The sequence below is a fragment of the Maylandia zebra genome, linkage group LG18 (assembly GCF_041146795.1).
Source record: "Maylandia zebra isolate NMK-2024a linkage group LG18, Mzebra_GT3a, whole genome shotgun sequence".
NCBI classification, from domain to species: Eukaryota; Metazoa; Chordata; class Actinopteri; order Cichliformes; family Cichlidae; genus Maylandia; species Maylandia zebra.
Window position 1 is genome coordinate 23,303,847 of NC_135184.1, and position 12,748 is coordinate 23,316,594.

The following is a 12,748-nucleotide window of genomic DNA, read 5'->3' on the forward strand; positions in this document are numbered from 1 at the left end:
TTTAGGACCTATTGGTGTAATGAGATTTTGCAATATGAGAATCCTCCTGTTGTTTTGCCCTCTTAAGCAGATTAAGGAGAACTCCACATGCTAGTAATTCATCTCACAGGAGAAATAAAAGACTCAAATCAAGCTGAATGAGCAAAAAGAAGCAAACTTTAATTTTCCAAGATTATTAACACAAGATTTTCTTTTTGTGAGTACACTTTTTAAGCACCAACATCAGTTAGTGGGAAGAAAACAAAAACAAAAAACAGTGCAGCAAACATAAAAACATTGTTCACTTCAGCTTTAAACAGCAATAAGCCAAACAAGGTCACAGCAAAAGTACAGAGGAAGAACTCAAAAGTTAGCCTCAGTTCATAAGACATGCAAAAACCACGTGTAGGCTTGAGATGTTTTGTATGTTGGTGATTTTTATGTAAAAGGTAAAGCAGAGCAGTTTTCAAAGTTGAAGATGTGGAGTCTAAGAATAATTTAGAGCAAATCTACAGATATATAAATGGGGTCAGACTATTAATTTGATGTCCTACACAGCATAAAGACACACCTACTTAACTTGACTATTGTAGCATTAAAGAAAAACCAATAATTCACGCTTCGCAGGTTTCATTCCTGTGGATGCCTTTTCTCTTTGGCAGCCTGAGCACTCTTCACCACACGCTCTGCCCTCTTAGCATCTACAACAGGATGTTAAAATTATTAAGACGCTTTGGCTCAGAGTGGACAATCCAAAGCCATTACCGCTCAGAAAATGACAAAGTTCTTCAGTATAGTGGATTCAACAACATAAAAAGGAAAGCTTTTAGCATCACATGGATAACATGAGGCGGTGAAAGATACTGATGTAAGCTTCACTAGTGCGAAACGAGAACTTACAACACCGAGTACTGAAACAGAGATACAAAGTTCATCATAGACCAAACTAACTGCTCTGTCCTCAACATGATTGTACTACTGCTTTAACAGTTTCACACTCTTCTATAGGTTAAAGACTAACAAAAAGCAAAGAAAATCAAGAGGAATAGGGGGTGTGGGTGGGTGCTTATCTACATAAATGTTAAACTTGGGTTACATGTGTTCGTAATTTGAAGGTAACTTCACCTAAGATGTGTAACCTCTAAATGTGTCATCGGTCGACTTCTCAAATGCATCATCAAAACATCTGTGTCCAACGTGGTGAAACCAAGTTGTCCGTTGTACAGTTGAGCCTTACATGTTTTCACCCTCCTTTTCAGTGAGCATTCATGTCAAGTACTCCACCACGTGTACCATTTACACCTCTGTCTCACCGTCTGCATGTTTTATGACGTCTGACTTCAGGGCAAGGCTCTTTGGGAAGTTCTGCCCTCTTGATTCGGCTTATCAGGCGCTTTCAGCTATATGTGCTTGGCGACTGCTATCTGCTAGCTTTAGCAGCTTTGGGGGAGGGGTCAGCAGAAAAGAATGACCGCTTTATTCAGTTACAAGCTGGTTACAGTGCCTTCACTCGTCCTTTTGCACTATTAAAAAGACACAAAGAAGAACAACAAAACAAAACAAAAACAAAAAACAAAATTATCTCACGATCCGCAGGTCTTTGGAGCTCAGATTTGGAGACAAAAATGTTTTTCTTTTTTACGTTTACACATTTAAGAGCTTCTTCCACCACTTTGTTCTTTGCAGACCACCTAGGGAAAGACCCGCCTTGAAAGATGGCCAACTACACTAGCTTGCGTCACTGAAAACCCTCAATGAAAACAGCCTTTATTTAGAAAACTTTCCAACTCAAAGCTGAGAAAGCAAAGCAAATGACCCATAACTGGTTAGTCCTCAAATTTCTTTTAAACCTCTGAGGCACAGCACCACAAGCATTTCTGAGTTCTGTTGAGATGCCAAACGTTTCTCCCGGTTGCTTAAAAATGTGATCAAATGCAGAACCTCGATTCAAGCTTTGAGTTTAAAAAAGTTGCCATGTCAACTGCTTCAAGAGCTGCGTCTCCATTTATTTTTCTCTCTCACTCCAAGTCACAGTGGACGTCCTGTTGTTAGCTTGGAGGACTTGTGTGAGACACCTCTTCTCCTTCTTTCTCAGCTTTTGGAGCAAGAATCCCAACCACACCGCCTGGAGATCCGAGGGTTCGGGGGCACGCGAGGGACAAGATGACGCAGTCGGCCCCTTTCCCCTCTCCAGAATGCCTCAGATCTTTTCGCCCTCCTCGACCTGTTGAAGGTCTCACCTCTCCCAACTGCGCCGCTCCGAGGACAACAGCTTTCTCCTTTGCTATGTCTTCGCGTGTGAGCAGCAGTGCCTTCTCTCCTCTACCAGTCTCCCACTCTTTCCGTCTTGCTCTCGTCCTGTCCAGCTCTACTCCCATTTTTACTCTCACTCTTGTGATTGGTTGGTTTCTCACGGTCTCTCTCCTGTTACTTTCACACAGTGGTGCTTCGGTTGTAGCAGTGGAAAACGGGTATCCATGTTTGTTCTTTTTTGTTATTACCCAGATTAAAATACCAATGAACTAAGCTTCACACAGGCCTAGCTCCTTTCCTGCAACCTGCAAGACAAACACACTTGTTTCAGAGAACATTCATTTAGCTTTTCAGTGCACTGCAACATACACATTGTATCAGACTCTGAAATTAATCCAAGTCTCTTAAATGTTAAATAAAAAGTTGGAGAAACCCGTTAGTAAGTTCAGCTTAACATAAAGTTAAAGTTAGTTCTAACCTATGTGTTAAAAGCTCATGATAGCATAATTTAATCAAAAAAGTTGAACTACTCCTTTCATTTTAGTGAGTCATCTTAGCCCACAGTGGAATATCTTACAGTCTAGTACTGGGACAGTCCAGTCACACCACCATGGTAGGCCCGCTCCCCCTGGTACGTGGAATCCTGGGACAAAGCCACATCAATCTGAGACTTGAACTCATCTCCAAGGTAACTGTCCTATAACAGGACAAACAAAAAGAGATCAGTCAACAGTTATTCCTTCATTTCCTTCCATGCAGTAGAGAAATCTTGGACATGTTTTTAAGAGAAAATCTGGGCAAATGCTGGACTAGGTCAGAAAAACAGTTTTTCAGATAAACAAACCAACCTGGGAGAGTTCAGGCTGGGAGAGCCCAGGCTGGCTCATCTGTGACGGCTGGCTCATGTTAATGTAGCCCTGCGTCAGAGGGCCCTGGGAGAACGGCTGGGAGCCCTGGTCCTGGCTAGTCTGGCTTGTAGTCATTTGACCTCCATGCTGTCCGCGGTCTGTTCCACCGCTGTGGTTTCCACGGTTTCTTTGACGGCCACCTCGAGTTCCCCCACCTCCTCCGCTGCCCGATTTGCCCTTTAGACCGCCGCCGCGACCTGTTCGTAGATCAAGTCGGGTAACAAAATTCCATTAAACAATTCCTAGCTGCCTTAAGGGGAAACTGGAGGTAGCATGACAAATTTATGACTTTCTCACCTGCTGTAGGTCCATTCACCTGTCCCAAGTATCCTGGTGGAGGAATCGGAGGCATCACAAGGTTGAAGGGGATCGGGATGTTCATGGAGGACATGGGATTGGCACCTGTGCCAATCATACCGATCTGGTCATGCGTCTGGAAATACATGTTGGACGAACGCCCTGCAGTAGTACGCATGTTAAATGCACTTAGTTAATTATACTTTTTCAGTTGGGGGAAAAAGGTGTGTATGGGGTAAGAAAGACATCTCACCGTTGCTGCTACGATCATAAACAGATCCAGGAATGAGGGCCTCCCTCGCATCATACATAGCTGTGCTCATGAATCGGCCACCCTAAAAAAGAAAACAGTAAGAAAGCTCATCTTTGCGTCTTTGCAGTGATGTATTATACTGGTTTATTTTTAGTCCTCAGTACAAAAGCAACAAATATTCATAATGTAAAAAACAACAAACAAACAAAAAACTTTACTTTAGCATCAAAAGCACTGTGTGTGTAACTAGCGCACACACACACACACACACACACACACACACACACACACACACACACACACACACACACACACACACACAAACTCACAGGGTTGATGGTGTTCACCAGCTTGCGGGGCTTGCTGAATTGCATGAGGCTCTCCCTCAGGTTGTTGAGTGGGCCTTCAACCAGGACCTTCTGCTCCTTGTAGTAATTGAGCAGGTGGTTCCACAGAGGCTGCTTGGACAGGGCTTTGGGGTTTCCCACAATGATCACGCCATATCTGTGACAGAGCAAAAGACAGTAACAAATTAGGGCACGTTGTCCTCACAGTGATGGTTTCAAAAAGCTGGTGAGGTTTCTTGCATTACCTGGCCCTGGTGAGTGCCACGTTAAGACGTCTGGGATCATTGAGGAAGCCGATGCCCTGGTGCTCGTTGGCCCTCACGCAGGAGAGGATGATGAAGTCTTTCTCTCTCCCTTGGAAAGCATCAACACTGGCTATTTCCACCTCCTGCACAAAGTATGAAGACATTCTTGGGTGAGGCGTTTTATATTTTATTCCAACACTAAACACAAGTGCCTGAAATTCTTTGGTCCTGTGTCCTGCGTAGGTGCTACAACAAGTGTTTGGCCTCTCCTTTAAGGATGCTGGTATTTCATTAGTTTAGACTGAATCAATTTAACATTCATTTGAATTTTGAATGAAACATTTCTCAGTCTACCTGGTAGAGTTTGGTGTGGAGGGAGCCACTGAACTGCATGTACTGGACCAGATAGGACCTCTGACCCTCATAGGGAGTGATGATACCAATCTGATCAGGTTTTGCTCCAGCCTTCAGCAACCTCGTTGTTATTTTCTCCACATTGGCTGCCTCAGTCCTGCATGAACAAGTAGAGTGAGTAGAATGATTTTTCTTTTGAATATAGAAAATCTGAAGTAACACAGGAATCTATTAACCTTGACTATAAACAGATGAGACATCACTTCAAGCATACAGTGTTTCTGAACACCTAAGTCATCTACTTTATATCAGGATTGTTCGAAGTGATTCAGAAAATTTATGTCTGTCAAATATTGGCTATTTTCAGGCATCATTTAGGCACTAAAAGGCAGACACAGGCAACAGAGTCCAAGAAAGTTGGCACCTGTTCAAATAAGATGTTCCAGAGCTAGCAATTTCCTCTTGGCCTTGGGTGACATAGAAGAACATCGGCTTGTCTGGTTGGGGCCACTGGAAGTCGAAGCCTTTTTTCACACGGTCCGCTGCAGAAAGAACAAACAGATTATGGTGTGCAGTCTGGTACACTTAATAATCACATTAATAAGCTGGATATGATTAGCGACAGGCTGTGTTACATCTATGAGTCAGCTGCCAGATGACTACATTTTAGAAGAGCATAAAAAACAAATGCAAATGTTTTACAGCCTAGAGTGGGTTTTAAAGAAATATCCAACACATAAAGTGTCACATAAAGCAGCATATACAGACGGTAAAGATCTTTATTTATTTACTTTTAAGTGTCTGTACTGGTAAGAAATGAGGAAATGTGAGGTTGTATGTCTTTCCATCTCACCAGCAGTGACTCCGTTCTGCAGAGAACCCTCATAAAAGATGTTGGAAGGGAAGGCACTGAGGGCCGGGTGCATGCGGTACTGGACCTGCAGACGGATTGGTCGGATCCCCAAAACTACAAGACGCTCGAACAGAGACTGGGACAGACCTGCTTTAGCTGCCTTCTTACACATCACCACAGGTCCCAGCTGGCAGTGATCACCCACAAGAATCAACTACGAAGAAAATAAACACGTCGTTACAAATTGCAGCAGTTTAAGCTGATCACCAATACTGCAGATTACTGATCAAGTGTTATTTTCACTTATGGAGCTCCTACCTGCTTGGCTCCAAGGACTACAGGCACCATGCACTCTGGCTCGGTGGCCTGGGTGCTCTCATCGATCAGGATAGATCTGAACTGCATCTTGGCCAGACGAGGATCTCCTGCCCCAACGCATGTACAGCAGATCACGTCAGCATTCTGGCAAAGAGAAAAGAGAGAAAGTTGAGTTTCATTATGATGAAGTATCACTTGTTTTTTTTCCTTAATAAACCATCACAACAATAAATAATATTTTAGTAAAAAGTTAATGGAAAGTCTCATCATACAAACTATGACAAAAAAAATATGGATGAATACACATTACTGTGCCTAGCACTGTCATAAACAGGACATATTTAGAGTTCAGCAAGTCCAAATGACACACCATAAGCAACTCTCTCTCAGCAGTGCGCCTCAGAGCTCTGTAGCGCTTCTCATCTGAGGAGGACAGCTCTCCAGTCTCATCCTTCAGCTGTTGGAGTTTCTGAAGCTCTGGCATACTGCAGGCATGAACACATTTATCAGAGTGTGAGATCAGTGATGTGTTTGTGTGCAAAGATTGTGTGCTGCTCTGACACAAACTGTTATAATACAACATCATAATCTTAGTTGTGGTTCCCCTAAACAGTTTTGATTGATTGATTGAATCTTTATTTTGAACATGTTGAAAAAGTATAAAAAAAATAGAATTAAAAGAGACAAATGAACAAAGCAAACAAAAGGAAAACGAGGAACCACAACTCCAAATAACGTCCATGTTCAAAAAGGAGCAGGAAGAAGCATAAGCTTATTTAATCCCACCCCTTTTCCACTATCTAGTATCAATAGACTACAGAAATACCTCCTTGCAGTTTTAGACTGCCTGTGTAAAACTAAAGCATGTATGGTAGTTTTATTGAATCAATACAGACCAACAGCTAGTCCAACTCTTTAAAAAGAAGACAAAACAGGCTAATCACAAATGCACAAAAAAGATAGACAGATATGTGTTACCTGTCCATATTACGGGTCTGGTTGTGCAGAGCCAGGAATGACACTGGTGAGTCTATGGCCTCTCTGCTCTTGGCACAGAGTCTCACCACCTTGAGCCCTGTTTGGTGAATCTTCTCAGTGAGCTGATCAACTGCAATATTACTGGGAGCACAAACCAGCACAGGCCTGGGAAGACAATTTTAAACCGTATTAATGGTCTTTTTTTCTAATTATTTATTTCAGCCAGGACTAAGGTCATAAAGACTTCAAGGAATATTGTAAAAAAAAACAAAACATTAAGTTAAATGTAGAGTAAATAAAGAATAAAACAGAAAGGTGGCATTACAAAAAAGACTAGAGTCAAGTTTCGTACCCATTTCCTTGTCTGGCCAGGTGGTACACAATGGTGGCAGAGGTGACCGTCTTTCCTGTGCCAGGTGGGCCCTGGATCAGACTGAGGGGGCGCTGCAGCACTGTTTTCACAGCGTACACCTGCATCACAAAACAAAAAAATCCATGTGATCTCTGACAGGACAAAGTCCAAGAGGCCAGGTAGCAAGCAAAACTCATTTCAGTCATGTAACACGCCTTCTTCTCCAACTCACCTGGGAGTGGTTAAGGTCAGGGAGGCCTTGAGCAGTGAAGCGTTTGGGCAGCTGGCACTTGATGACCACATCCTCTACCTCATGTCCCAGCAGTTTGTGGTAGATGTAACCAGACACTGAAGTCTCATCCACAGCAAATGTCTTCAGAGCACTCTGCATCCTGAAAAGAAAAACATTTTTTTTAACAAAACACTGTTATTGTAACTGATACAGAACTTTAGGTTTCAGGTCTTTATTGCACTAATCACATCAAATACAAGAGTGCACAGATTTGAAATACCTATCAAAGGAAGTGGACTTCCACACAAAGTCCACCTGAAAGATGTGAGGGATCTCCACTGGAGCCCCGGCACTGCTCCTTAACTCGATGGCTATTTCATCACCATAATCTGAGACAGAAGGTCAAGGAAACAGCTAACGCTTCAATATGTACTGGAGTAACAAAAACATTTCATTTCTGGCACTGTATGTCTTACCCAGATTATTCCCCAACTGGACTCACAGATATTCCTAATGATACATTTTAGATAACTTCCTATTTTAAAAGTGCATCCATCCCAAACTCCAAAATTCCAATAATTTATGAGCGGTCTCTCACAAGTACTGAGGGACAATCACAGTCTTCTTCTGCATGTAAAATTGTAAGCAGCAGCTACTCTGTCCTTTAATGAAATGCAAACCCAGCTGCACAACAGTGCATGTAGAATGTTTTGGGTTTGGAAGAAGTGAATAAAAAGGTCTGCATGAAAGTTTTACATAACTTTTGCCTTTCTGCAATTCATTTTTGAATGCAAGTCATGCAAACACTGCTTTGCATTTCTGGTTAAAACACCTAAAGTGATTCAGTCTCTACTTCGTGTTAGTTTCATTAACACTAAATGTTCAAACTGTGGAGGAGAGTCACTAAAAATGCAATGATCCACAGCCTTGGATTGTACTTGTGGTGTAGTGTAAATTAGAAATTATCCTGTATAAACAAGATCTAAATATAGAAATTGTTTCCAAAATACACTGGAGCATGAAGGAAGACAAGTTTGTTTATATGGTTGTAGTTTCACACAGCCGCCACTAGGTGTTCCTAAAGATCCATACATCACTAGTTTTAAATGTGTATAAACAGATTATATGGTTAAACTGCAGTGTGTAGCTTGGGGATGGTATGCCTATTCAAAGTCATAAGGATACTGTCAGGGACTTTGATGACATGTCCAATGCCTTTCCAAGGAGGGGCCAGGTCTCCTTTGTATCTCAGGCAAATTTCATCTCCCTGCATCAGCCGCATATCTAAACAACGGGTGATGAGACAAAATATTTTTTAAAATGCACATTAAGAAAAAAAAGAAAAAATCAAAATGAGTGCAAAGGATTATAAAATCATACAACCGAATAAGTTTAAAGAGTGCACACACAAATCACAAAGCAACATAGTATGAAGTGATGGCTGTAAACTTCACAGTGAAACTACTGCTACATACCTGAGTCTGTCTTGGGAAGGGTGAAATAAGCAATCCTCTTCTTATTCAGGCCCAAGTCCCATCTTACTGTGATGTTGTCTTGTGTCTGTTGAGAAATAAATTAATAACAAAATTATAATTAATATATAAATTTATAAATTATATTATAAAAATAATAAATGTAAACAACAGAAACAGCAATGACGCCCATTTTTCAAAATTATCATACACAATAAAAACTATGAGTACGTTTTGGTTACAAAATCCTCAAGAAGTAAATGCAGAAAATCCCTGGCTATAGATCTAAGCTTTTAAGTCATACAGTAAAAAAAAGAATTCACTTACAAACAAAACAAATAGCTAAAGTACTGTGACAAGAAATCATACAAACTGTAATCAAGTTGTTTGTTACCTGTGACTCTTTGAGTTTCTTATCATAGTCAGCTTCCAGCTTCACAAGAGGACCAAAAATGTTTTGGTACTGGTAGGCATCCTCATAGCGAAGCAGGACATGTTGGGGCTCCTCATCTACTCCAGGCTTTTCCAGGTCCTCCAAGGTTGCTGTGGGATTTTCCTACCAAGGAATAATTTTTTAAAAAAAAAAGAAAAAAAAAAAGAAAGAAAGAGAAAAAACAAACCCACCCACCCACATGTCAGATCGTGCATGATAAGATTAAAAATGTGGATAGAAAAGCAAAAAAATATTTAGAGATGGGCAGGTTCCTTTGTGGTGAAAAATAGTAGATTCAAACTAAGAAACATTCCGATAATTTGGTATGTAAGCACAGTGGAATCCATAAATCTTATGATAGATCATTACTATTTTACTGCTTCAGTTTTAGGTTCCTGCATTAGGTCTGCTGGCTCACTACCTTAATGTTAGTCTATTTGAACACATGAATAGAACCAAAGGCAGTATTTAGTACAGTTATATATTTGCAAATATAACAAGTCAAAAACATCTGGAGGAAAAAGATTAATGTTCTAGCACGCACATGAAACAGACAGTGCAGACATTTCCGTTACATTATTTGCATAACAGACAGCTGTATAAATTCATCTGGTTAAGTGTAACTATATAGATAAGTCTGATCCGCACTCAAATTCGTGCTGTGGAATATTTACATAGTGAAGGTGGTGTGACAGTACCTTCCACAGCTCCTCCAGCTTGTTGATCTGCTGAGCAGTGATCTGGCGTGCCCGGAGCTGCTCCTGTTCTGAGGGAATTTTGACCAACCAGGAAAGAAAGCAGCGGTCCTGGATTAAAGGCTGCCACTGTGAGCTGTCCCAGTTGATGTCTTTCAGGCTACTCTGGCTAGCACATGGCTGCCTGTGTTAAAATCAAAACAAAAAAGTCAAACATAATTTGTTTAAATGACCCCTATGGGTGAACAGTCAGCTACTCAGGTTTTGCCCTTACCTGCACAGTAACACCACAACTGAGTCAGCCTTGGCAGGAATGAAGCCAAGCAAGAAGACGTTGCGACAGCCACAGTTGTAGCACTCCAAAACCGTTTCCCCCAGGGGGCCATCTTTATGCAGGGTCACCTCCTTGGACTTTGCCCTCACCAGGTGGTTAACAATGTGGCTACAAGTGAGTAGAATAGCAATTAAGGCACTAGCTGGAAAAAAAAAGCAAGACTGTGCATTCAGTACACTAATAATTCTTACTTTCCAAGTCTCAGCTCAACATGTTCTAACCATGCAATTGTCGTCTCAAAACCCCACTGTGCAGTGACAGAATTATGAAACCTGATTTGTCTATAATGTCAAAGCAAATACACTGTGTGTGTTTACTAGAAGAGCTGAATGAATAGGGAATGCTTTGTATGACAGAGGTGATCCACAATAGTCTGGTTTTAACTGTAACAGTTCAGGAAATAATACAGTACTAGGTTAAACAGTTCTTTACTTTGGATTTCAAAATTAAACATTAGCCTAAGTGGCCTTTCACAGTCAAACAATCTTCTTTGACTTCTGCCTTAAGTCAACAATGAAACTATAGTCATCCATTTTTAATAGCTGTTTCACAACAAAACAGAAACTCATTATTACAGTCACTGTACTCGTCTAACTAAAGGATAGCGCACCTGTAAAATGATCCCCTCAAGTGTTATTTAGTTAAGACCTAACATAGGATGGAGCAAAAAGAGGCTGGTAAGTGAGTGCATCTTACCTGCCAGAAGTGTTTCCACGGCCGTTGCAAAACCACTTCTTGCTGGTGTTGCAGTAGACCACACAGGCTGGATCGTGAATCCCACAATAACTGAAGGAGAGTCAAAATTGAACAAGAAATGCAAAGCATTTTTATATAAAAGACCACACAGAAAAAAGAGCCAGAAAACAGGGAAATTGCACTTCCCCAACTTATACTCTTACAAGACCTCTGGTGTGGCAAACCCACATATTAAAACCAAAAATCAACTGGCAGTAGCCTTTTACAGCTGTGTAAAGCAACAATGCATGCACAATAAATCCAAACTGCAAACAGAGACCATAAAACAACAAAATAAAATGACACAAGCAATGGATGACAGGCAATTCAGAAACATTAGTCTGGTCCTTTACCTGCAAGCATGCACAGGAAGGTCCTTGGTATAGTAAGTGTCCTCCTCATCCTCCTCAAAGTTCAACTCTGCCAGTAATTGGCTGGCCTTCACAACAGGGTCGTCTCCATTCTGTAACACACCATCAGGGCCATTGACCTGAGGAGACAAAACGAATTTAAGAGTCATGAAACGAAACTTATTGTCGACATTATGCATTATATGCCACAGGATCACACATCGTCAACTGATACTGGAAAAGATGGGCGCCAAACTGGGCAGTCAACCAGACCGATGAAGTCTTATGTAATGTAATTTTTCCACAGCAGCAGTCATACTGTCCCATCATTAAACGGACTGTTGACAGTATTAGAATAATTGCCTCTACTGACCAGTGATTGTTATTTTTCAGTGACAATGTATTCAGTGCATATAACTACAAGTAAGAGAAATAAATAACTGCCGGTACATATATGTATGGGCATTTTTGCTGGTTTACAACGCAGAAAATTCAGTCTTAGTTCATATAGCAATAAAGTCAAGTGGCTTTACATGCTAGTTATATCGGCATGCTAGCTATGTTAGCCGTGAGCTAAGCTGGCTAGTTGCCGTGCTAGCCATTAGCGGAATAAAAGCATGGTAACGGAGGCAAGGCGTCAGATGCTAACGATGTTGTTAGCCATCGTTAGCTGATTCACGTTTTGTCAACACAGCAGGACCTTCATTCATGCACAGAAACGGCGTGAATAACCACACGAACCTGGCCGTCTAGCTGACTCTGGGTTTGGCCTTGAGTCTGGGTCTGGCTCGGCAGGGTAAAATCGGTGAAGTCGTACTCGGAGCCCTGAGTGTCCGCTCCCAGCAGCTCGGCTTCCTCGGTGTCCAGGAACGTTAGAGTCTGCGAGCTCGGCCCGTACGCCTCGACACTCATGTTTTTCACCCTTTTGTCAGCGGTATTTTGGCTGTTGCTACAATATTCCACAACTGTTGATGCTTCAGATCAAACCGAACAACGGACACAAGCTAATAATAAGAAAATGACAAACAGTGGTGGCAAGAGAGAAAGACAGGGGGAGCCTTGATCGCGGCGGCGTTCCGTTCGTCTTCTCCACCCCCGCTCCTTTCCTCTCATCCCTCAGTACCACTTGTCTCCTATAGGAAGTCACCTGTAGGAAGCGAGAGAAGGCAAGGAGACAAGAAGACAGGTGCCGATAGAATATGGACAGGTGTCAACTGATTGCTCAAATATCTATATATCTATAGATATAAATGTATAGATATATATACTCTTTGAAAAAGTTTATTATTATGCACTGTCAAACTTTATGACTCCATAAACTGTCTTACACTACATTTAACCGTTAAAATTAAATGTTCAA

The 12,748-nt window shown here is 41.5% G+C and overlaps 1 protein-coding gene across 1 annotated transcript; it reads right to left on the reverse strand.

The window, feature by feature from the left end:
- Window positions 1–138: 138 nt before the first annotated feature.
- On the reverse strand, window positions 139–12,507 carry LOC101486461 (regulator of nonsense transcripts 1). The gene is made up of 24 exons (XM_004542413.6): window positions 12,130–12,507; window positions 11,392–11,528; window positions 11,000–11,089; window positions 10,244–10,411; window positions 9,973–10,153; window positions 9,236–9,397; window positions 8,845–8,929; window positions 8,555–8,653; window positions 7,650–7,758; window positions 7,370–7,529; window positions 7,138–7,256; window positions 6,786–6,950; window positions 6,178–6,292; window positions 5,808–5,951; window positions 5,490–5,703; window positions 5,061–5,178; window positions 4,637–4,793; window positions 4,283–4,425; window positions 4,020–4,194; window positions 3,691–3,772; window positions 3,438–3,599; window positions 3,081–3,337; window positions 2,810–2,929; window positions 139–2,537 (listed from the first exon to the last, which is right to left on the reverse strand). Exons 1-23 carry the CDS (start codon window positions 12,298–12,300, stop codon window positions 2,813–2,815), a joined length of 3,330 nt encoding a protein of 1,109 aa, XP_004542470.1. The 5' UTR covers window positions 12,301–12,507; the 3' UTR covers window positions 139–2,537; window positions 2,810–2,812.
- Between the last annotated feature and the right edge of the window lie 241 nt (window positions 12,508–12,748).